At 44.9% G+C, this 23,859-nt stretch overlaps 1 protein-coding gene across 2 annotated transcripts in view; it reads left to right on the plus strand.

Annotated features, from left to right (window-relative positions):
• Nucleotides 1–350: 350 nt before the first annotated feature.
• LOC140485932 (lysozyme C-like) overlaps nt 351–23,859 on the plus strand; it is a 41,154-nt gene continuing 17,645 nt past the window's right edge. For both annotated transcript variants that reach the window (XM_072584376.1, XM_072584377.1), the window contains exons 1-2: nt 351–703; nt 9,808–9,984. In XM_072584376.1, the coding sequence (XP_072440477.1) occupies nt 574–703; nt 9,808–9,984 (307 nt within the window). In that variant the 5' untranslated portion in view covers nt 351–573. The remainder of the gene's footprint in view (nt 704–9,807; nt 9,985–23,859) is intronic.

Consider the following 23,859-nt stretch of genomic DNA (forward strand, 5'->3'; position numbering starts at 1 on the left):
AAAATAGGAAAATAGAATTTGTTCAGGTTAGAAAACCTGATCAGCATGAACAAGTTGAACTGAAGGGTTTGTTGAATTGCCACACAGTTCTCTGACTCGATGACTCTGCAACATCTGAGTGATTTTTTGCTTTTAGTTAGCCTCATCTCTAATTTCTAATCCATGTGCCTGTGTGTTATGTTATTAATTTGCCCGCGTTTAGTCATTAATAAACTCAGCTGCTGCTTATGCCAGAAAGCCTGTTTAAATTGTTCCTTTGAAGGTATCAGTTCATGTGGTTTGGGAGAAAGACATCCACAAGTGTCTAACCAACCGAGGGGCTGGGTGGAGAAAGAGGGGAACCAGTCCATCCCCTCACACCCGGGAATGTGACAGTTTGGGGGGTTACTGGTGTGGGAGGGGAATGAAATGGGGAACCTCACCCACAGTCTGTTTGTAACAACCACCCTCTGGTTATTGTTAACTCACTGGGATATTCAGCAATTTAAAAAGTAATTTTTCTTCCTCCTCTTGTATTGCAGACTCCCGTTTGGGGAAGACTGTGAGTGGAACTGAATATTTCAGCCTCAGACGATGAACACATTTGTTGCTCTCGGTCTGCTGCTCACAGTCACAGATGCCGTTGTCTTGACGAGATGTGAAGTTGCCAACATTTTCTACAATAATGGACTCAATGGATATTTAGGATACGAACTGGGTCACTGTGAGTTTCACTGTTTCCATGTTGTAAACAAAGACAATGTATTCAAGTTTCCCCACTGGGTCTGAGACCCCTCTTTCACCTCATTGCCTGTCACGATGATGTTAATACAAGATCACAGATTCCTGTCAGTGAGTTAGAGAGTCAATGCACTGTGTGATGTGGGGCTGGGTTATACAGAGCCCCCAACTACAGCACATTCTCTGATGTCAGTTTGGGCAAGGGGCCAGCCGCTATCACAGTAAATGTGAGGGGCATCATGATGATAATAGTGGACAAGTCTGATCCCAGAGTGAGGCCTTGTTGGAATGTTGGCCTTTATTTCAAAGGGAATAGGGTTGAAAAGGAGGGAAGGTTTGTTAAAACTGTATAAGGGACTGGGCAGAACCCAGCTGGAATACTGTGAACAGATTTAGAAATATAGGTACATAGAAAATAGAAGTAGGAGTAGACCATTTGGCCCATCAAGTCTGCTCCACCATTCATAGCGCATGGTTGATCATCCAACTCAATAGTCTGCCCATCCGAGTCCTGTGGCCACTGCCTGGATTTGGAGAAAATGGAAAAAGCTGAGGGTGAGGACTAATTTGGTAAGGCAGCAGAGGGGATTGGTGGAGGGGGACTGGATGGGTCTGTTGGAACGGAAAAAAAACTGAGGGCTTGCTGGCCGTCTGTGTGGGGTACGGGCATGTATCAGGACTTGGTGAAGATAAAACACTTGTGGGCTGGGGATCGGGAAGTTGCTGAAGAGGTGGAGGATGTGGTTGGTGTCGCGGAAGTGCCTGAACTAAGGGGGTGAGGATGGAGTCGAGGATAGGTCGAGATGAGTTCGGTGGGGCACGAGCATGCCGAGACAATGGGTCAGCCAGGGTAGTTGGGCTTGTGGATCTTGGGGAGCAGGTAGAAGTGGGCAGTGCAGGGCTGGAGGACCATGAATTTGGAGACAGTGGAAGGGGAGATCACCGAAGGCGGTGAGGGCACGGACAGTGCATGTGATTTTGGTATGATGGGTCACGGTGGGTTTATGGGCAAGGGTGAGGAAGGATGTGGTGTCAGAGAGTTGGCATTCGACCTCTGTGGCATCAAGGTTCATTCTCCACACTTCCACCGCCCCACCTTTATCAGCGGGTTTGATGATGAACTGGGGCTTGGTGGGGAGAGAGTAGACTGCCGCACGTTCAGAGGGGGTCAGCTTGGAGTGGGGGAGGGGTGGGTGGAGAAATTGTGGCGGCCAATGTCAGCAATCTAGAGTGGGCACAAAGCCACCGGGACGAGTGCAAAACGACGAGGAAGGTTGGAGGTTAGAGAATGAGTCATTGAAGGGTGGTGGGGAGGCTTTGTCAAAAAAAAAGACATGAAGACGGAGGCAGTGGAGGAAGAGCTCCACATTGTGGCGGGCACGGAACCTGTTGTCGAGAGTGGAGCGGGGGCAGAGGATGTGATGGAGGGGCACGATTGTGAGTCCTTTCCTGAGAAGATACTGTTCGGCCTCAGAGAGTTCAAGGTTGAGGTGGGGAGCAGTGAATATGTGACAAGGCTCAGGGGTGGGGTTTTGGGGGCGTCTTGAGGAGGCTAAAGGGGGGAAGGGCAATGTGGGGGGGGTGGAATCATTGTGGGAGGGGAAAGAGAGGGGTAGGGTGTGGGATGGGGTTAGGTAGATTAGATTAGATTAGATTTCCTACAGTGTGGAAACAAGTCCTTCAGCCCATCAAGTCCACACCAACCCTCCAAAGAGTAACCCATTCCCTCTGACTAATGCTATAGGCAACTTAGCATGGTCAATTGACCTAACCTGCACATTTTTGGACTGTGGGAGGAAACCCACGCAGACACGGGGAGAATGTGCAAACTCCACACGAGTAAAAACAATGACTGCAGATACCGGAAACCAGATTCTGGATTAGAGGCACTGGAAAAGCACAGTCGTTCAGACAGCATCCGAGGAGCAGGAAAATCGACATTCCAGGCAAAAGCCTTTCATCAGGAATACAGGCAGAGTGCCTGAAGGGTGGAGAGATAAATGAGAGGAGGGTAGGGGTGGGGAGAAAGTAGATTAGAGGACAATAGGTGAGTGGGGGAGGGGATGAAGGTGATAGGTCCGGAAGGAGGGTGGAGTGGATAGGTGGAAAAGAAGATAGGCAGATAGGACAAGTCATGGGGACAGTGCTGAGCTGGAAGATTGGAACTGGGGTGAGGGGAAATGAGGAAACTGTTGAGAAACTCCACACTGACAGTTGCCCGAGACTAGAATCGAACCTGGGACCCTGGTGCTGTGAGGCAGCAGTGCTAACCACTGAACCACCGTATGGGGAGGGGTGTGGGATGGATGAGGTAGAGAGGAGGGAGGAGGGGTGGAGTGGTAGGGTACATTGTGAGGGTGGGAGAAATGGTGTGCTGTCTGGCTGCAGGTGGGCAGTAGGACCCAGGAGTGACCCTGGAGATTAGAGTTGGTGTGTTGATTGGAGAGTGGGCACAGTCCGGAGTGTGGGTGGGAGTAGGAGGGAAGTTGAGGCTGATTCCAGTCCCTTCATTGATGGAATCCCAGCCAGCATCTGAGGTGTCATCTGAAGCGGAAATAGAGGGTGAAGGTGAGTTCCTGTGAGTTCTGGGTCAATGGTTGCCGGACCGGAAAGGGAAGCAGCATCCGAACTGGAAGTGGAGTTGGACTGGAGAGGCCCGGTGCTGGATGAGGCCTGCACGTGGGTAATGGCAACAATGGGGTGGAAGAGGGGGAGCCTGGAGGCTGCCGGAACCAGGGCGCTGATTTCGAACGGTCAGTGAGTTCTGCGATTGGAGGTGAGGAGAGGAGAGTGTTGTGAACTTACGGCTTTTTATGTCTGATATGGAACAAAAAAGCCGTTTATTGAGCACATGGATTCTGCGTTGGATATAGAAGAGTAGAGGTCCCCACACATTTGGGAAAGGGAGGCCTTGAGCTGATGGGAGGGATGAGGAGAGGGAATGGAGGTGCCGGAGCATTGCAGAGATGGTGGAGTGGAAAATCCAGACAGAGAATTGTTTGTGGAGGTGTTGGAGGTATTGAAAGTATGGAGCATTGAAGATGGGTCTAGGTTTTGAGGATTGAAAATGTAGGTCTTGAGTGATGAGCTGTTTGTGAACAAGAATTGAGAAAGGTCAGGTGGCTGCAGTATTGGGCTTGTTTCTCATGTGGTCAATCTTGGTGTCTTCTGCAAACTTACTAACCTTTCCTCCTTTATTCGCTTCCAAATAATTTCTGTAGATGACAAAAAATAGTGGACCCCAGGCCCGATGCTTGTGGCACACCCCTGGTCACAGGCCTCCAATCTGAAAAGCAACCGTCCAGCACCACCCCTTCAAGACAATTTTGTATCCAATGGCTAGGTTGCCAGGGATTCCATGTGATCTACCCTTACTAACCAGCCTTTTATGTGGAATCTTCTGGACTGCCTTGCTGAAGTCCATATAGACAACGCCCACTGCCCTAACTTCTCCAATCTTTATTGTTTCTTCATCAAAAAACCGAATGAAGTTCATCAGCCACAATTTCCCACACGCAAATCCGTGTTCTCTAGACCTGAACTGCCTCTGCCTTTCCAAATACACGTTAATTCTGTCCATCAGGGTCCCCTCCAACAACATCGCTGACGTCAGGCTCACCGGTCTGTAGTTCCCTGGCTTTTCCTTACCATCTTTCTTCAATAATGGCACCACATTAGCCACCCTCCAGTCTTCTGCCCCTTCTTGAGAAGGCTGAACCGAAGTATGTATTTGGTTGGGAGAAAGTGAGGACTGCTGATGCTGGAGATCAGAGTCGAGTATGTGGTGCTGGAAAAGCACAGCAGGTCAGGCAGCATCTGAAGAGCAGGAGAATTGATGTTCCGGACATAAGCCCTTCATCAGGAAAGGGGCTGATTCTCCTGCTGTGCTTTTCCAGCACCACACTCTCGACTATGTATATAGTGGGTCAGCCATTCCTTTACTCCCCATTTTAAAGTCCCCTGTTTCTGACTATGAGGGAACTACGTTTATCTCCATCAGTCTTTTTCTCTTCACCTCCTGATGGAAAGTGCTTTTGCTGGCTCCTTATCTGAGGAAAGCTATGCTGGCATTGGAGGCAACCCTGAGAAGTTTTGCTCAGCTGCTCCTGGGTTTTGTGGACCCTAGTGAAGGGAGGCTGAGTAGATTGGACCTGGATCATTGGAATCTCGAGGAACAAGAAGTTGTTGAAACGTACAAGATCCATAAGGGTCTGGACTGAATAGATGCAGGGATGTTATTTTCCCTTGTGGGAGAGTCAAGGACCAGGGTTCATGGTCTCAGAATAAGGGCCGTGATGTGGAGGTGCCACTGCTGGACTGGGGTGGACAAAGTTAAAAATCACACAACACCAGGTTCGAGAGCAACACGTTTATTTGGAAGCACTAGTTTTCGGAGTGCCACTCCTTCACTACCTGACAGAGGAGCAGCACTCTGAAAGCTAGTACTTCCAAATAAACCTATTGGTCTATAACCTGGTGTGATGTGATTTTTAATTCAGAATAAGGGGTCACACATTTCAGATATGGATGAGGAGAAATTCCTTCAATCTGAGGCTAGGGAATCTGTGGAGTTCTTTACTGCCGAAAGCTGTTCAGACTGGTGGAAGTGTATTCAAGGCTGCGATAGACATTGTTAATCAGTAAGGAATCAAGGGTTATGGGGAAAAGGCAGACAAGTGGAGTTGAGGATTATCAGAGCATCCACGATCTCACTGAATGGCTGAATGGTCTATTCCTGCTCCTATATCTTAACAGCGTAATAGCAGGATTTTGTCACATCTTATGCATATTAATACATTGTTAAAATGTACGAAACTCCAGCTGGAACCAATTTAAAGTGTCTGAGAGTCCCCAGGGATCTTCCCTGATCCAATATCGACCACCCATCTGCATCCTCACCAAAAGAAATTATTAGCAGTGATCACTTGCCTTTAAAAGTGTTTACGCTGTAGGAACTGTGGAAATTCCAAATATTATTTTGACACGTAAAGCTAAGCTTGGGTTTATAGTTTTAGAGTCGGCTGATTTGCAGCAGTTGCTCTCGATGTGGTCTCCCCTTCATCAGGGTGACTGAGTGCCAACTTATGGAGCGGTTCAGGGAACATCTCTGGTCTGCATGCACCAACCAATCCCATTGTCCTGTGGCCAACCATTTCAACTTCCCCTCCTACTCGTACGAGGACATGCAAATCCTGGACCTCCTCCAACAAGTCAAAGCCACCTGCCAATTGTAAGAATATCAACATTCCTAATGAAGGGCTTTTGCCCGAAATGTCAATTTTCCTGCTCTTCGGATGCTGCCTGACCTGCTGTGCTTTTCCAGCACCACTCTAATCCAAATTCTGATCTCCAGCATCTGCAGTCCTCACTTTTGCCCTGTAGGAAGAATGTCTCGGGACCCTCCAACCACATGGCATCAACATTGAATTCTCCAGTTTTGAAATCTCCCCTCCCCCCACCTCATCCCAGATCCAACCTCCAACTTAGCACTGTCCTCTTGACCCTACCTGTCCATCTTCCTTTCCACTCATTGGCTCCACCCTCTGCTCCGACCTATCACCATCACCCCCACCTTCATCCACCTATCGCGTTCCCAGCTAACTTGCCCCCAGCCCCATACTCCCCCATTTATCTCTCAACCCCCTTTGCCGGCCCCATATTCTGATGAAGGGCTTATGCCTGAAACATCGATTCTCCTGCTCCTTGGATGCTGTCTGACCTGCTATGCTTTTCCAGCGCCACACTTTTCAACTCTATCTCTCCAGCATCTGCAGTCCTCATTTTCTCCTAGTTATCAATAAGGATGTCAAGTCAAAGGATTTGAACACCTCCATCCCCATCAATCTTCTAAAGGGTGCATGCACCATGGCACTGTCTGTAATAACCAACGTTCATGTGGCAAATACTCAGCATTTCCTTCCAGTACAAAATAAAATGATGTTTTCCCTTTTCATTAGTGTTTTTGTGACTTGTCCAAAAGGTGTACAACAGTTCTGGGGCCTCAGCATCATAGCACAATTTGCTAAAATGATGAATCAAAATTGGGTTATCAAGAGAATATATGCAGTCTACAATAGAATATCGGTAAGTTCAGTGAGTAGGCGAGAGTGAGGAGTGCAGATGCTGGAGATAAAATCAGAGAGTAACAAAAGATATGCCAAATGGAGTATAATGTGGGAAAATGTACAATTGTCCCTCTGACAGACAGAATAAAAAAGAAGCAAATAATCTCATTAGCGAAAGTTTGCAGAGCACTGAGAGGCAGAGAGATGTGGATATCCTGGTACATGAATCACTGAAGGATGCAGGTACAGCAAGTAATCAGGAAAGTTAACAATGTTCCAGGTTATTGAGAGGGGAATTAAATGTGAGGAAGGTTATGGTTCAGTTACACGGGGTATTGGTGAGACCCCATCCAGATTACTTACTGTGCACAGTACAGGTCAGAGTACTTACTGAGGGATGTTCACGACTTGGAAGCGGTTCAGAGGTTTACTGGACAAATCCCTGGAATGAGCCTGATTGCTTTATGACGATCAGCTACACAGGCTGGGCCATAATCCTCCAGAGTGAGAGAGAGTGAGAAGTGACTTAACTGAATCATGTAAGAGCCTGAGGGAACCTGACTGGGTGGGTGTTGAAAGGAGGATTCCTCTTTGGAGAATCTAGAACGAGGGGTCACAAAGTTTAGACATAAGGAGGTGCCAATTTAAACCAGAGATGTGGAAACAGTTTTTTTTTCCCCTCAGAGTGTTTTGAGTCTTTGGAATTCCCTTCCTCAAAAGGCAGTAGATGTGGAATCTTTAAATCATTATGACAGAGTTCAGGAGATACTTGGTTCCCAAGGTGATGAAAGATTATCAGGAGTATGTAGGAATGTAGAGTTGAGGTTAAATCAGATGAACTATGATCTTTTTGAGTGGTGAAGGGCTGATTGGCCTGCTTTCTAATTCCTTGTTGGTGTGTTCGAGTGAGGGATGGAAAGTTGTAACAGAATACATCGTTTCTCAGCACTGCTGAAGTTCATTATTCCCAAATCACTGTCACTCCCAGCAGCCTCTGAGCCCTCCCCTTGTATTGTATCATAGTCTGCCGTTCAGGATCCCGGTACTAATCTGGTAAACGTAGTGTATCTTTATTTATTTCCCAGCTTCAAGGTTAATTCACTTTGTGGAGCAGATAACCACAGGTGTGATTCTATATAAAGGGGCAGCGTTACCAGACGCAGACACAGATGCACCTACCACTGACAGGATGAAGACACTGATTGTTGTCAGTGTCCTGGCCACTCTCCAGTGCCAGAATCCTTATATGATTTGAATTTGCTGTCATTATAAACACAGAAACATAGAAAACAGGAGCAGGAGTAGGCTATTTGGCCCTTCAAGCCTGCACCGCTATTCAATGTGATCACGGCTGATCATGTAATCTCAGTATTCCATTCCCGCTTTCTCTCCATACCTCTTGATCCCTTTAGCCACAAAGGCCATGTCAAGCTCTCTCTTGAATATATCTAATGAACTGGCCCCAGCAGCTTCTCTGAGTGAAGAAATTCCTCCTCATCTAAATCCTGAATGGCTTACCCCTTATTCTTCGACTGTGACCTCCTAGTGCTGGACTTCCCCAGCATCGGGAACATTCTTCCCACATTTAACCTTCCAGTCCCAACAAGGTTTTGTATGTTTCTATGTGGTCCTTCCCTCATTCTTCCCAGTCACTCCAGTCTTTCCTCATACGTCAGTCCTGCCATCCCGGGAATCAGTCTGGTGAACCTTCGCTGGACTCCGTCCCTTAACGGCAAGAATACCCTTCCTCAGATTAGGGAACCAAAACTACACACAATACTCACCAAGGCCCTGTGTATCCTTACTCCTTACTCCTTACATCCTTACTCCGATACTCAAATACTCTCGCTATGGAGGCCAGCATGCCATGACCTATCCTCACTGCACCTACATACCAATCTACAGCAACTGTTCCACCATGACACTCGTGTCTCACTGTACCTCACCTTTTCCTAAACTGCTACCACGCAGGTAGTAATGTGCCTTCCTATTTTTGTGGTCAAAATGAATTCTACACTGACTAAATTAATCTAGTACAGTGTGGTCAACTGTGAGTACCACCTTCTCTGTTCTATTTAAGCCGTACTGAATGCCCTGACAGGTTGGGACAGTTGTATTCTCCTGTAGTTCTGTCAGTCAGTGGGTGAGTGACTGGTTGGTGGGGACAAGGAAGATCTGAGTCAGGCCTGGACTGAGTAAATTGCTCTTTAGTTTAAACTCTGCAAGGGCAGGAATAGACTGGATGTTGGATGGTTCTTTTTGCAAAGAGTCATGAGCCTTTGGATTACATTGTTAGCTGGTGCACCGGCTACTGACTGTTCGGTTCCAACAAGGAGCTGATTGGTTCCTGACTGGGCCTGGATTGGTTTTGATCAGCTGAGGGCATCCAGAAGGATTCTTTCTGAGTTTTGTTCCCCTCATTGTCTCTGGCGTGCTGCCTCTCCACAGAGAAGGCTGTGGTGGTCATGGCTGTGATGGGGGATGGGGTTTGGGCTGGGGTCCAGGGGAACAAGGGACAATCAGTGATGGTTGCTCAATGGGGAGGTTTTAATGGTTTCTCCTTCTGAACCGAAAGCACTGACAGTAGAGGGTCATGTGACTATAATAAGGAGATGCCAGTGTGGGACTGGGGTGGACAAAGTCAGAAGTCACATGACACAATAGGTTTATTTGAAATCACAAGCTTTTAGAGCATTGTTCCTTTTAACCTGCTGGACTGTAACCTGACATGTGACTTCTGACTTTGTCACATGACTATGGCAAACCGCAGAGCCCAGTGTCCTCACAAATGTATTTTTTCAAATAGTATTGATTGAATCATCCTGGTTTCAGACAGAGATGTTTGTTCCTGTCATTCATTTTCTGTGCTCGTACATCCCTCAGACAAGCGACACACAGTCAGGATGAGGACATCTACCAGGTTACTGAAAGACAAACGTTACTGTCTGTGAGGTCTCGTGAGAACCACATTGCGTTTGCCACGTTCTGACCAACATATCTCTGATGCTCATTTTCATTCCAGGGATGTGCGTAGCTTTCTATGAGAGTCAATACAACACCTCGGCACGAAAGGTCATGGAGTCGATAAATAACAATCTTGAAGCAACAAAGTTTGGGATGTTTCAAATCAGTAATTCCAAGTGGTGTTCAGATCCAGACTATCCAGAAAGTCCAAATGTGTGTGAAATACAATGTGAAGGTAGGTGAAGCAATCCAAGGTGGATCTCAGTTGCAAAACATTTGAGACACAGTTTTATTATTACTTGTGAACTGGGTACTTAAATAGAAGTGAACATGTTTTATTTCTGTATTTTGTGTATATCTGGCCTTTCTGTTTGAAAGGTCAGAATACCATTTTGAACATTGAATTCAAAGGCAGCGTGTCAGGGAGACATGTGACCTCACCTGAATGCCCACAAGTTACATGGGGTTACCATCACCGAAGGGTATTTGCTGGTCTACATTTCACAACCACCAGAGGGAGACAGGATTCGAATGAGGATTAAGTTAATTGTCACTGAAGAGAAGGAGCCACCAGCAGGTTGGTGGAAGGGATAGAGACCCAGGACAGCAGAGGTGCTGGGATTTGCAGGCGACCAGCAGTCAGGACTGGGGGAGAATCCCTGAGGGGCTGAGCAGCCAGGGAGGAGAAAACTCTCAACGGAGAAAGCTCTGGGGAGGTCAGAAAGAGAGCCATTGTACAAGGTTGTTGAAACTATGAGTTTAGGGAGCCCATGTAAAGGAAGAGGGAGTTCATTTCTGATTGGAACCTCAGCAAGAAGAAACTGTCTTCTCCAGGAAATGCGAAAGGAAACAAATTGCAATGAATTAGAATGAAACAAAGAATTGCAAATGCTGGAGTTCTGAAATAAACAGAAACAGAAATTGCTGGAGAAACTCAGCAGGTCCAGCAGCATCTGTGCAGAGAGAAACAGAGTTAATGTTTTGAGGCCAGTGAGCCTTCTTCAGAAGCTTTAGAGGAAAGGTCAGGGGACTCGGAACATTAACCCTGTTTTCTCTCCAAGTACAGCCTCAAGAGGTGGCAAGAGACTTTCAATTGGAAATGGGCCTGGCTCTTCATTGATGTCTCTATGACCCACAGGGATGTCTTGGATTGAGTCTACAGGATTCTTAAGGGGGAGGGAGAGCAGCCAGAAGTTGTGGTAAACATCGGTGCCAATGACATAGGTAGGAAAAGGGAGGAGGACCTGAAAAGTGAATATAGGAAGTTAGTTGGAAGTTAGAAGGCAGGACAAGCAGAGTAGTAATCTCAGGATTGCTACTGGTGCCATGGGCTAGTAAGGCTAGGAACAGAGACCGAGTGCAGCTGAACACATGGCTGCAGAGTTGATGTAGGTGGAACGGTTTCAAATATGTGGATCATTGGGATATCTCGTGGGGGAGGTGGAACCTGTACAAGATCCCACCTGTACCCCAGGCAGAAGGTTTGCTAGAGCAGTTCTGGTCACTTCATTTTAGGAAAGATGTGGAAGCTTAGAGAGGATGCAGAGGAGATTTACCAGGATGCTGCCTAGTCTGGTGGGCATGTCTTATGAAAGGTTGAAGGAGCTCGGGCTTTTCTCATGGGAGTGAAGGATGATGAGGTGTACAAGATGTTGAGAAGCATAGATAGAGCGGATATCCAGACACTCTTTCCCATGACAGGAATGTCTATCACGAGGGGGCATAATTTTAAGAAGAGTGGAGGAAGTTTTATGGGAGACGTCAGAGGTAGGTTCGTTACACAGAGAGTGGTGGGGGGGGGGGGGGGTGGAATGCACTGTCAGCAACGGTAGTAGAGTCAGATACATTCGGGACCTTTAAGTGACTCTTGGATAGGCACATGGAAGATAGTGCACTGAAGGGTATGTAGGTTAGTCTGGATCTTAGAGTAGGATAAAAGGGCAGCACAACACTGAGGGCCACAGAGCAACAGAGCAACAGAGGATTACTAAGAAGGAAATGTTCAGGGGAAAAATGAGGTACGAAGGTAAACTGGCCAATAATATAAAGGAGGATAGTAAAAGCTTTTTTAGTTTTGTGCAAGGCAAAAAAATGGTTAGGACTAAAGTTGGGCCCTTGAAGCCAGAAACAGGGGAATATATTATGGGGAACAAAGAAATGGCAGAAGAATTAAATGGTTACTTCAGATCTGTGTTCACTGGGGAAGACACAAGCAATCTCCCTGAGGTAACAGTGGCAGAAGGACCTGAACTTAAGGGAATTTATATTTGCCAGGATTTGGTGTTGGAGAGACTGTTAGGTCTGAAGGTTGATAAGTCCCCAGGGCCTGATGGTCTACATCCCAGGGTACTGAAAGAGGTGGCTCGGGAAATCATGGATGCGTTGGTGATTATTTTCCAGAGTTCGATAGATTCAGGGTCGGTTCCTGAGGATTGGAGGGTGGCTAATATTATACCACTTTTCAAGAAAGGTGGGAGAGAGAAAGCAGGAAATTATAGACCAGTTAGTCTGACCTCAGTGGTGGGAAAGATGCTGGAGTCTATTATAAAGGACAAAATTACGGCACATCTGGATAGTAGTAACAGGATAGGACAGAGTCAGCATGGATTTATGAAGGGGAAATCATGCTTGACTAATCCTCTGGAATTTTTTGAGGATGTAACTCTGAAGATGGATGAGGGAGATCCAGTAGATGTAGTGTACCTGGACTTTCAGAAAGCTTTTGATAAAGTCCCACATAGGAGGTTAGTGAGTAAAATTAGGGTGCATGGTATTGGGGGCAAAGTACTAGATTGGATTGAAATTTGGTTGGCTGATAGGAAACAAAGGGTAGTGATAAACGGCTCCATTTCGGAATGGCAGGCAGTGACCAGTGGGGTACCGCAGGGATCCGTGCTGGGACCGCGGCTTTTTACAATATATGTTAATGATATAGAAGATGGTATCAGCAATAACATTAGCAAATTTTCTGATGATACAAAGCTGGGTGGCAGGGTGAAATGTGATGAGGATGTTAGGAGATTACAGGGTGACCTGGACAAGTTAGGTGAGTGGGCAGATGCATGGCAGATGCAGTTTAATGTGGATAAATGTATGGTTATCCACTTTGGTGGCAAGAACAGGAAGGCAGATTACTAACTCAATGGAATCAATTTAGGTAAAGGGGCAGTACAGAGAGATCTGGGTGTTCTTGTACACCAGTCAATGAAGGCAAGCATGCAGGTACAGCAGGTAGTGAAGAAGGTTAATAGCATGCTGGCCTTCATAACAAGAGGAATTGAGTATAGAAGCAAAGAGGTGCTTCTGCAGCTGTACAGGGCCCTGGTGAGTCCACACCTGGAGTACTGTGTGCAGTTCTGGTCTCCATATTTGAGGAAAGACATTCTGGCTATTGAGGGAGTGCAACGTAGGTTCACGAGGTCAATTACTGGAATGACAGGATTACCTTACACTGAAAGACTGGAGCAACTGGGCTTATATGCCCTTGAGTTTAGAAGACTGAGAGGGGATCTGATTGAGACATATAAGATTATGAAAGGATTGGACACTCTGGCAGCAGGAAACATGTTTCTGCTGATGGGTGAGTGCCGAACCAGAGGACACAGCTTAAAAATACAGGGTAGACTATTTAGGACAGAGATGAGGAGAAACCTCTTCACCCAGAGAGTGGTGGCTGTGTAGAATGCTCTGTCCCAGAGGGCAGTGGAGGCCTAGTCTCTGGATTCATTTCAGAAAGAGTTGGATAGAGCTCTCAACGATAGTGGAATCAAGGGTTATGGAGATAAGGCAGGAAGAGGATACTGATTAGGAATGATCAGCCATGATCATATTGAATGGCGGTGCAGGCTAGAAGGACTGAATGGCCTACTCCTGCACCTATTGTCTATTGTCTATTGTCTATTGCCAAAAGGCCTGTACCGTGTTACATTGTTCTCTGTTCTATGTTCTATCATTCCCAGTTACTGACATGAGTAATTAAATGTCACATTTATATTAGATTTTAGTTAGACATAGCCATGAGCTTGGCTTTCTCTCCACTGATGCTGCCAGACCTGATGGGTTTCTCCAGCAATTTCTATTTTTGGTTAAGAATTTATCACCATCTTGTCACTTCGGTGAAGACTTTTTAAAAGAAAAATAAAATCCACTGCAGTCTTTCAATAAACTCTTTCAAAAAAACGACTTCAGGTATTTCCACAAAACTTGAAAGAAATCCATTTTGTTGACAGTTCACAGGTTTCTAGCTTCCTAACAATATTAAACATGCAAGTACTTTGTAACGTCTCCTGAACAGTTCAGTGTGAAGTAACTGGAATAGTAAATGGCTCAGTGAGGGAATTGTCTCTGCTTTCTTCCCCCGACCCTTTCATTCTTTCCTGTCTTCACTGCCACACACATCCGTATTTACTATCCTCCTCCAGATGGTGACACTGTTTACACAGATTGAGGGAACGCAGCCATTTCCTTTTGACTTGTTTGATGATCTGGAGGATCAATGAGTTAAGTTTCTTTGCCAATATTTCAGACAAGCTCATTTGGGTGACAGAACCATGCTTTCAGTGGTTCATATTGTAAAGGCAGTCACAATCACACCCAATCTCAGGGTGAGATGGTTAGAATTGGGCATGTTTATTCAGACCATTGTTTCATGTTTGTGTCTCAGTATCTGTATGTTCTTGAGCACCCTCTCAGACGTGACTGAGCTGCTGGTGGAACATGACCATATAATGAACACGGAAGACTTGTCCTTCAGTCAGAGAAACATGCTTTTGTTTAGATTCAGTGATCATTGGAAAAGGATGAGGCCTTTCAGCCCCTCAGGTCTGTTCCACCATTCAAAGAGATCATGGGTGATTTGTAGCCTCAATGCATGTGCCTGCCTTTAGTCCGTATCACAGAGTCATAGAAGTCTACAGCATGAAAACAAGCCTTTGAGCCCAGCCTGCCCATGCCATCCAGTTTTAACAATTTAACCTAGTCCCATTTTCTGTGCTTGGTCCATATCACTCCAGACCTCTCCCACCTGTGTACCTGTTGATATGATTTTTAAATGATGAAAATGTACTCGCTTCCACCACTATCTCTGGTAGCCTGTTCCAGACACTCACTGTGTGAAATAATTGCCCTTCTCGACCCTTTTGTATCTTTCCCTTCTCACCTTAAACCGATGGCCTCTAGTTTAGTCTCCCCTACCCCTGGGGAAAAGCTGTCCACCATCTGCCTTATCTATGCTTCTCATGATTTTATAGGCCTCTATAAAGGTCACTCTTCAATCTCTCATGCTCCAGGGGAAAAGGTTTCAGCCTATCCAACATCTCCTTTTCACTCTACCCTTCCAATCCTAGTAGCATCCCAGTACATCTTTTCTGCATCCCCTCCAAGATAGGCTGAGCAGAACTACATGCTTTACTCCAAATGTGACCTCACCAATGTACAGTTGCAACAAGATTTCTCATTTCCTGTACTCAGTGCTCTGACCAATGAAAGCTAGCAGGCCCAAAGCCTTCTTTACTACCCTGTGTACCTGTGACTCAATTTTCAAGGAGCTATGAATACGTATCCTAGATCTCTTTGTTCTATAACACTCGCCAGGGCCCGACCATTGACTGTGTCAGTCCTGCCCTGGGTTGTCTTACCAAAATGCAACACTTTGCATTTATCTAAAATAAACTCCATTTGCCATTCCTCAGCATACTGGCCCAGTTGATCAAGATGTCACTGCATTCCCAGATACCCTTCTTCATTGTCCACTATACCGCCATCTTGGTATCATCCACAAACCATACCTCCCAAACCGTCATCTGGTCACAGGCCTCCAGTCTAAAAAGCAACTCTCTATGACTACTCTCTATTTTCTACCATTACAGCCAATTTTGTATCCAATTGGCTAGCTCTCCCTGGATCCTGCGAGATTTAACCTTACTCAACAATTTACCTTGTCAAAGGCCTTGCTAAATTCCAAATTGACAACATCTCCTGTACTGCCCTCATGTGCTTTCTTAGTCACCCCTTCAAAAAAACTCAATCAAATTCATGAAACACAATTTCCCATGCACAAAGCCATGTTGATTATCCCAAATGAGTCCTTGCCTCTTCAAATGCCTGTAGATCCTGTCTCTCAGAATCCCCCCAAACATCATACACACCACAGATGTTAAGGTCACCAGTTTGTAATTCCCTGGCACTTCCTGCAGTCTTTCTTAAATAATGGCCAAACATTAGTCACCCTCCAATCGTCACTTCACACGAGGCTGTTGATGACACAAATATATCTGATAGGGGCTTTGCAATTTCCTCCCTTGCCTCCTACAAAGTCTTGGGATATACTCCATCAGGTCCTGGGGAGTTATCTACCTTAACACCTCCTCTTGTGTAAGGGGGACACTCTTCTGAACATCACTATTTATTGCTCTAAGTTCCCCGGCATCCATAGCATCCATATTAAATACTGACAAGAAATATTCATTTTGGATCTCACCCATGTCTTGTGGCCTCGCACATGGATGACCTTGTTGATCTTTAAGAGGCTCTGTTCTCTCCTTGGTTATTCTTTTGCCCTTCATGTACTTGTTGAATCTCTTTGGATTCTTCTTTATCTTATCTGCCAATGATATTTCATATCCCCTTTTAGTCCTTCCAATTTCTCTCTTAAGTATACTCTTAACACCCTCTACACTCCTCAAGGAATTCACTTGATCCCAGCTGTCTTTATGTGCCTCCTTCCTTTTCAAGACTAGCACCTCAATAACTCTAGTCACCCAGAGTTCCCTGTTCCTGCTAATCTTACCCTCCACTCTGACAGGAATGTGTTGGCCCTGACCACTCAAACTCACTTTTGAAAGCATACGATTTCCCAGAATTCCCTTTGCCTGCAAACAGCTTCCCCAAATTAACTTCTGAAAATTCGGTCTGAGACCATCAAAAATTGGCCTTGACCCAATTTAGAACTTTAATTTGAATGTGGGTTTGCTCGCGGAACTGGAAGGTTCCTTTTTATAAAAACAAACCTTCCAGCTCAGCGAGCAAACCTACATCCAGAATCTCAAGCTGACCTACAAATCTTCCCAAAACTCACTCGAATGTTAACTATCCTTTTCCATGGCTATTTTAACACTATTGGAATAATGGCTACTGGTTCCAAAGTGCTCGCCCGTGAACACTTCTGTCACATGTCCTGCCTTATTCCCAAGTGGAGGTCACATTTTGCCCCATCTCTAGTAGGGCTATCTGCACACTACATGAAAAATTCTCCCTGAACACACACACAACAAATTTGTCTCCAGCCAAACTCTTAACTATATGGCAGTCCCAGTGGATGTCAGGAAAGTTAAAATCCCCTACTGTTACAACCCTATTACTCCTGTAGCTATGATCTCCTTGCATATTTGCTCCTCAATCTCTCACTGACTATTGCAGGGGCCTAAGTACAATGCTACCAAGGTGATTTCCTCTTCTTATTTCTCAGTTCTACCCAGATAGAGTCAGTGAAGAAACCCTCAAAAAATGTCTTCTCTTAGTGCAGCTGTGATGTTCTCCTTAATCAAAACCACACCTCCCCCTCCTCTCTTGTCACCCCTTCTGTCGTTCCTATAGCATCTGTACCCCGGAACATTGAGCTGCCAGTTCTCCTGTCCCTCCCTCAGCCAGGTTTCTGCAATAGCTATCAGATCCCAGTCCCATGTACATCCATGCCCTGAGCTCATTCATCTTACCTGTCAGGCATCTTGCATTGAAATAAATAGCCCCAGCCTATACAGCCCCTCCCCATGCTCAAACCCTCCAACCTTGGCAAAATCCTGAAAATATTTTCTGTTCTGTTTCAAGTTTAAAAACATATTTCCTACAACAAGGAAACCAGAATTGAATGCAGTATTCCAATAGTGGCCAAGTAATGTCATGTACAGCTGCAACAAGACCTCACAACTCCTATACTCAATGTGCTGACCAATAAAGGCCAATTCTAGCCTTGGCCAATCCACCCTAACCTGCACATCTTTGGGAGGATACCGGAGTACCTAGAGGAATGCCACACAGACACGGGCAGAACGTGCAAACTCCACACAGACAGTTGTCCAAGACTAGAATTGAACTCAGGTCCCTGGTGCTGTGAGGCAGCAGTGCTAGCCACTGAGCCTCTGTGCCACCCCCTCATAGAGAGGGTAGTAAAGAAGGTGTTTGGCACACTGGCCACTTTTGGACTATTGTACTCAGTTCTGGTCTCTTTGCTATAGAAAAGATGTTGTGAAACTTGTGCTATGGACTACATCAGACCACTCAAAACATTCTTGAGCAGGCAACCCAGACCATAACTTTGCAATTTGTTTCGGTCAGTGTACAGTGACAATTACCTGGAGCATGTTAGCTCGGTTGACTGGTTGACTAGTTGACTAGAAATTTATTCACAAAATTACACAATGAAACTCAAAGAACAGAATAACGAACCCCTGCAGAACTCATTCTATCCAAATTAGACTTAATTATGCTGTTCTGAATATACACAACAGTCCCAATAAGCAAACTCCCTTAGAAAACAGTTTTTAAAAATGGAACAGCTGCTTACAGGTTGAAGTTAAAGGGCAGAAGGAGAGAGAGAGAGCCTGTTTCCACACAACTGAACCCCTAACTAGTTCTGAACTGAACTGCTCAGCTGGAGAGTTGACCACTCCCCTTTCATTATACAGGTCACTTCTAAAACATGACCACTTTGTCTCATCTGTTTACATATGGACAAAGAAAGGCCTCTCAATACCCTTTAATCTCTGTACTAAACCAGTCTAATCAGAGCTGGGAGCTGTTTATTACCCCTTCTGAGAAAAACCAAGGACACATTATCGCTGAGAAAAGGAACAGCTTTTAGAATAAAAAGAGACCAGTTTTGTGACACTTTAAACGGAGCAGAAAAGATTTACAAGGATGTTGCCAGGGTTGGAGGGTTTGAGCTATAGGGAGAGGCTGAATAGCTTGGGGCTATTTTCCTTGGAGTGTCGGAGGCTAAGGGGTGACCTTATAGAGAACAGAGAACAAAGAAAATTACAGCTCAAAACCTTTGGCCCTCCAAGCCTGCACCGATCCAGATCCTCTATCTAAACCTGCCATTTATTTTCCAGAGGTCTGTATCCTTTTTCTCCCTGCTCCATTCATGTATCTTTCTAGATACATTTTAAATGACATCTTAGAGGTTTATAAAATCATGAGAGACATATATAGGGTGAATAACCAAGGTTTTTTTCCCTGGGGTAGGGGAGTCCTAAATTAGAAGTTTTGTGGGAGGGCTGTTTGTTCTAGTCTTTGCATCACTGTTTCTGCTATGAGCCCGGAGATGGGTGGGCCCATAGTTATCCCATTGATCTGTTCACATATTTAGTTGTTGAATGTGAAATGTGTCGTCAAGTACATGTCCATTCGATATAGTGGTGCTGTTTACCTCGATTGACATAACCTTAGCCAAGAGAGCTGATAGGACAAACAAAATGGATGACACAGCGGGGAACCAATGAATAAGGACTGCACACTCAAACCACGAGACCTGTGCAGAAGCAGTGATGCAAAGACTAGAACAAACAGCCCTCCCACAAATCCAAACCAAGCTCTGGTTCAGGCACGTGGACAGCACTTTGGTAATAATTACAAGATCAGAGATCGAGACCACACTTGGAATATTGTGTTCAGTTCTGGTTGCCTCATTATAGGAAGGATTTGGAAGCTTCAGAGAAGATGCAGAGGAGATTTACTAGGATGCTGCCTGGACTGGAGGGCATGTCTGATGAAGAAAGGTTGAGGGAGGTAGGGCTTTTCTCATTGGAGTGAAGAAAGGTGACAGGTGATGAAATAGAGGTGTACAAGATGATGAGGGGTATAGGCAGAGTGGATAGTCAGAAGCTTTTTCCCAGGGTGGAAATGGCTATCACAAGGGGGCATAATTTTAAGGTGATTAGGAAAAATGTCAGAGGTAGGTTCTTTACAGAGAGAGTGGTGAGTGCATGGAATGCACTGCCAGTGGTGGTAGTAGAGTCTGATACATTAGGGACCATTAAGTGACTCTTGGATAGGCACATGGATGATAGTAAAATGAAGGATGTGGAGCTTAGTCTGATCTTAGAGTAGGATACAAAATCGGTGCAACATCAAGGCTGAATGGCCTGTACTGTGCTGTACTGTTCTATATTCCAACCTCACCCTTGCTTTCATCAGTTTCAGCCAATTGGGATTGCTCTGTAGTCCAACCTGTCCCGATTGGAATATTGGACTCAGCAGATTCCAAAATGAAACCTGACTTGAAATATCATTATATTAATTATTTTGTGATTGGGTGCCATCGTGGTTAGTCATTGAGACATGTTGAAAGAGACTCAAAATGTTCTTTAAGACCAGAACATATGTTTACTACGCAAAGAAATATGCGAAAGCTATATGTGTACAATATATACGTGACATTTAGGAAAATCTGATAACAAACATCAAATCAAAATTTCCATCTTTTTCCCAACATTCTTCTTCACAGATGCTCAATTCTCAAAAAATATCATTCCAATCTCAGTTATTACAGTTTTATACTTAACCGAAACTGCTTAGTTTCTTCTCCTTGGACTAAGGAGACAGTTTTACAGTCCCTTTCCAAGTCCCTTAGGACAAAAGTTTCACAATTCTGATCACTAACACACTTTGTGGCCGAACCACTTTCATTTCTAAGAACCTGATGACTTCTTCGTGAGCTCCCTGGATTGAAACATTCCATAATCTAAAGCCACCTCTGCGAGGCTGACCAGTCCAATAAAAATTCCATAATTTTTCAGAAGAGGTGGGATAGGCTCGGACTTTTATCATTGGAGCATAGGAGGCTGAGAGGTGACTTTATAGAGGTTTGTAAAATCATGAGGGTTAATAATAGAATCCCTAATGTGGAAACAGGCCCTTCGGCCCAACAAGTCCATACTAACCCTCCAAAGTGTAACCCAGCCAGACGCATTCCCCTATGCTATATTTGCCCCAACTAATGCATCAAACCTACACATCCCTGAACACTAGGGGTAATTTAGCATGGCCAATTCACCTGACCTGCACATCCTTGGGTTGTGGGAGGAAACTGGAGCACCCAGACATGGGGAGAGAATGCCAACTCCACTCAAACAGTCACCTGAGTCTGGAATTGAACCTGGGTCCCTGATGCCGCGAGGCAGTAGTGCAAGCCACTGTGCCACCCCTTATAGATAGGGTCAATGGGAGGTACCTTTTCCCTAGGGTGACTGATCTCAACATTAGAGGCCATAGTTTTAAGGTGATAGGAGAAAGATTTAAAAAGAGACATGATGGGAACTTTTTTTACACAGGGAGTGGTTCTTGTGTGGAATGAACTTCCAGAGGAAGTAGTGGATGATGTAGGTACAGTCACAACATTTTGAAGACATTTGGATAGGTACATGAAGAAGAAATGTTTGGAGGGATAATGGTGAAGTGCAGGCAGGTGGGACTAGTTTATAATTTAGGATTGTGGTCGGCACAGACAGGTTGGACCGAAGGATCAGTGTCTATGATGTATGACTCTATGCCTCAATGATCTAAAGTCCATCTTACACTCATCTAAGATAAAAATCCTAAATGATAATAAACATATTTTATCACATTTATGCCCAAAACAACCAGTTTTCTTTCATAAAATTCTTCAATGTTACATTACTTGCAACAATACATTTGCATTAAACATATACTAATTTTCCTTAAAAAATGTAATCCATACAAGTCCAGTTTTGCCACATTTGTTTCCATTCACTTTGCTTTAACAAAGCTTCTTCAATAATGTGGTACTTGCTAGACATACGAAAATCCTTAAATTGTACAATTGTATCATTAAACTCCAGTGAAGCGATCTTAGCTTCATGTCATGATAGTGATGGTGTTTCCACTTGTGGTCTCAACTCAATCTGCAGCCTGTCAATAAAAGGTGCTCACCAAGAAATCAAACTTGTTTTATGTTAATACATGGGATTGTCTGCCATACATAAGATCAGTATTACTACTCCTGAAAAGGTGGTGTTTAACATCCTGTCCCCTTGTGGTGGGTCTGGAGTCACGTGTCAGCCAGATCAGAGAAGGATAACAGATTTCCTTCCTGAATAGACATGAGTGAACCAGACGGGTTTTGATGTTAATCCAATTGCTTCACAGTCACCATTCCTAACACAATGGCCCAGCAGCCTTCATGGGAATTGAATCCATTTCCCCAGATCATTGGTCCCAGTCTCAAGGTCACTGCACTGTAAAATAACGCCGAACAACTTTAGAGAATTGAGAAGCAGCTTCTTATTGAAAGAACGGTGAGAATGATGAACTCCACCACAATGAGGCATTGATTTAAATAGTTTACATGGATTTAAAGGTTACTGCATCAATGTGGGAGGGGGAAGATAATTAAGTTTACACTGGGAGATTTAGATAAAGGAGGCTGGGAGGAGTGGAGCAAAAATCTCCAAATAGACTTGTTGTGATGAATGGCCTGTCTCTGTGCGCAATTTCTGTGTAATTCCTTAGAATATTCCATGTCCAGTGGTGGCCCCATTCTGGAAGGACATGGTAGTCTCCCCCACCTTGTGACTGTGACCAATGGAAACCTTTCTCCAGATTGGAAGATAAAAGCCCCACTCCAGGACTTGAGGGAGTGCTGCACTGTCTGAGAAACTGTCCTTAGAATGAGCTTGTTCAGGAGGTTGTTATAGTTTCCATGTTACCAGCTGGTACAGAGTGAGATTCTCACTTCAGTTGATAGGAAAAGAGTGGGTGATGGTCAAGAGAGAGGATTATTTGACCCCCTGTCCAATAAACATTAACTATTGTTTGAACAGATAAAGGAATCTCAGACAACAGAAGATGAGCAGCACGGTGGCACAGTGGTTACCATTGTTGCCTCACAGTGCCAGAGACCTGGGTTCAATTCCTGCCTCAGGCGACTGACTGTGTGGAGTTTGCACGTTCTCCCTGTGTCTGCGTGGGTTTCCACAGGGTGCTCTGGTTTCCTCCCACAGTCCAAAGATGTGCAGGTCAAGTGAATTGGCCATGCTAAATTGCCCGTAGTCTTAGGTAAGGGGTAAATGTAGGGGTATGGGTGGGTTGCGGATCGATGTGACTTGTTGGGCCGAAGGGCCTGTTTCCACACTGTAATGTAATCTAATCATGAGCTGCAGATTCAGAATCACCTGGATTTTTCAGTTTAATGAAAGTCAGAATGAGCCAGTTTTGGTGTCCTGGTCAGCATTTTTGATCCACTGCCCCCAAATTCCCCATAATGAGAATAGGCAGGTTCACTGACCAGCCATTTCAAGGTTAAGATAGGGAGTGAGGTGGTTGATTCTGAGATGATGATCTCAAATCTTAATAAGGGAAACTACAACAATATGAGGTGCGAGTTGGCGATGATGGCTTGGCAAAAGTTACTGTTACAATGACAGTCAATAGGCAATGGCAAACATTCAAAGAGTGAATAGGTGAACTACAAATGTTGTTTATTCCTTTCTGGTGCAAGGAAGGATGGAGAACATTGACCAAACCATACAATCAAAGTCTACGATCAAAGTTAGAGATTGTATGTCTCCTTTTTGCATCGAACACAAATTGGCAAGAGAAAACACGACACCTGAGGACTAGGAACAGTTTAGAAATCAGCAAAAGGAGGACCAGCAAATAATGAAGGGAAAACTAGGGAATGAGAGAAAGCTTGGGTTTGAACCCCAATATATTGCCAGGCCTGATAATTGAAGAAGTGATATAGAAATAGTAGATACTTCCAAGATTCTTTAGACTCTGGAACAGTTTCTACAGATTGGGTGTTAGCTAATGTAACCCCACAATTTATAAAGGGGGATGGAGAGAAAACCAGAAATTATAGACCAGTGAGTCTGACATCAGCAGTGAGGAAGATTCTGCCCCCCATCGTCAAGAGCAGAGAACTCATAATCAGGAAAGAACTTAAAATTAGACTGAGTCTGCATGGATTTACAAAAGGGAAATCAGGCTTGGCAAATCTACCGGAGTTCTTTGAGGATGTAATCAGTAGAACTGATCAGGCAAGCCAGGGCTGTGGTTGACTTTCAGAAGGCTTTTGGTAAAGTCTCACATACAA

The sequence above is a fragment of the Chiloscyllium punctatum genome, chromosome 15, assembly GCF_047496795.1.
Source record: "Chiloscyllium punctatum isolate Juve2018m chromosome 15, sChiPun1.3, whole genome shotgun sequence".
Taxonomy (NCBI): Eukaryota; Metazoa; Chordata; class Chondrichthyes; order Orectolobiformes; family Hemiscylliidae; genus Chiloscyllium; species Chiloscyllium punctatum.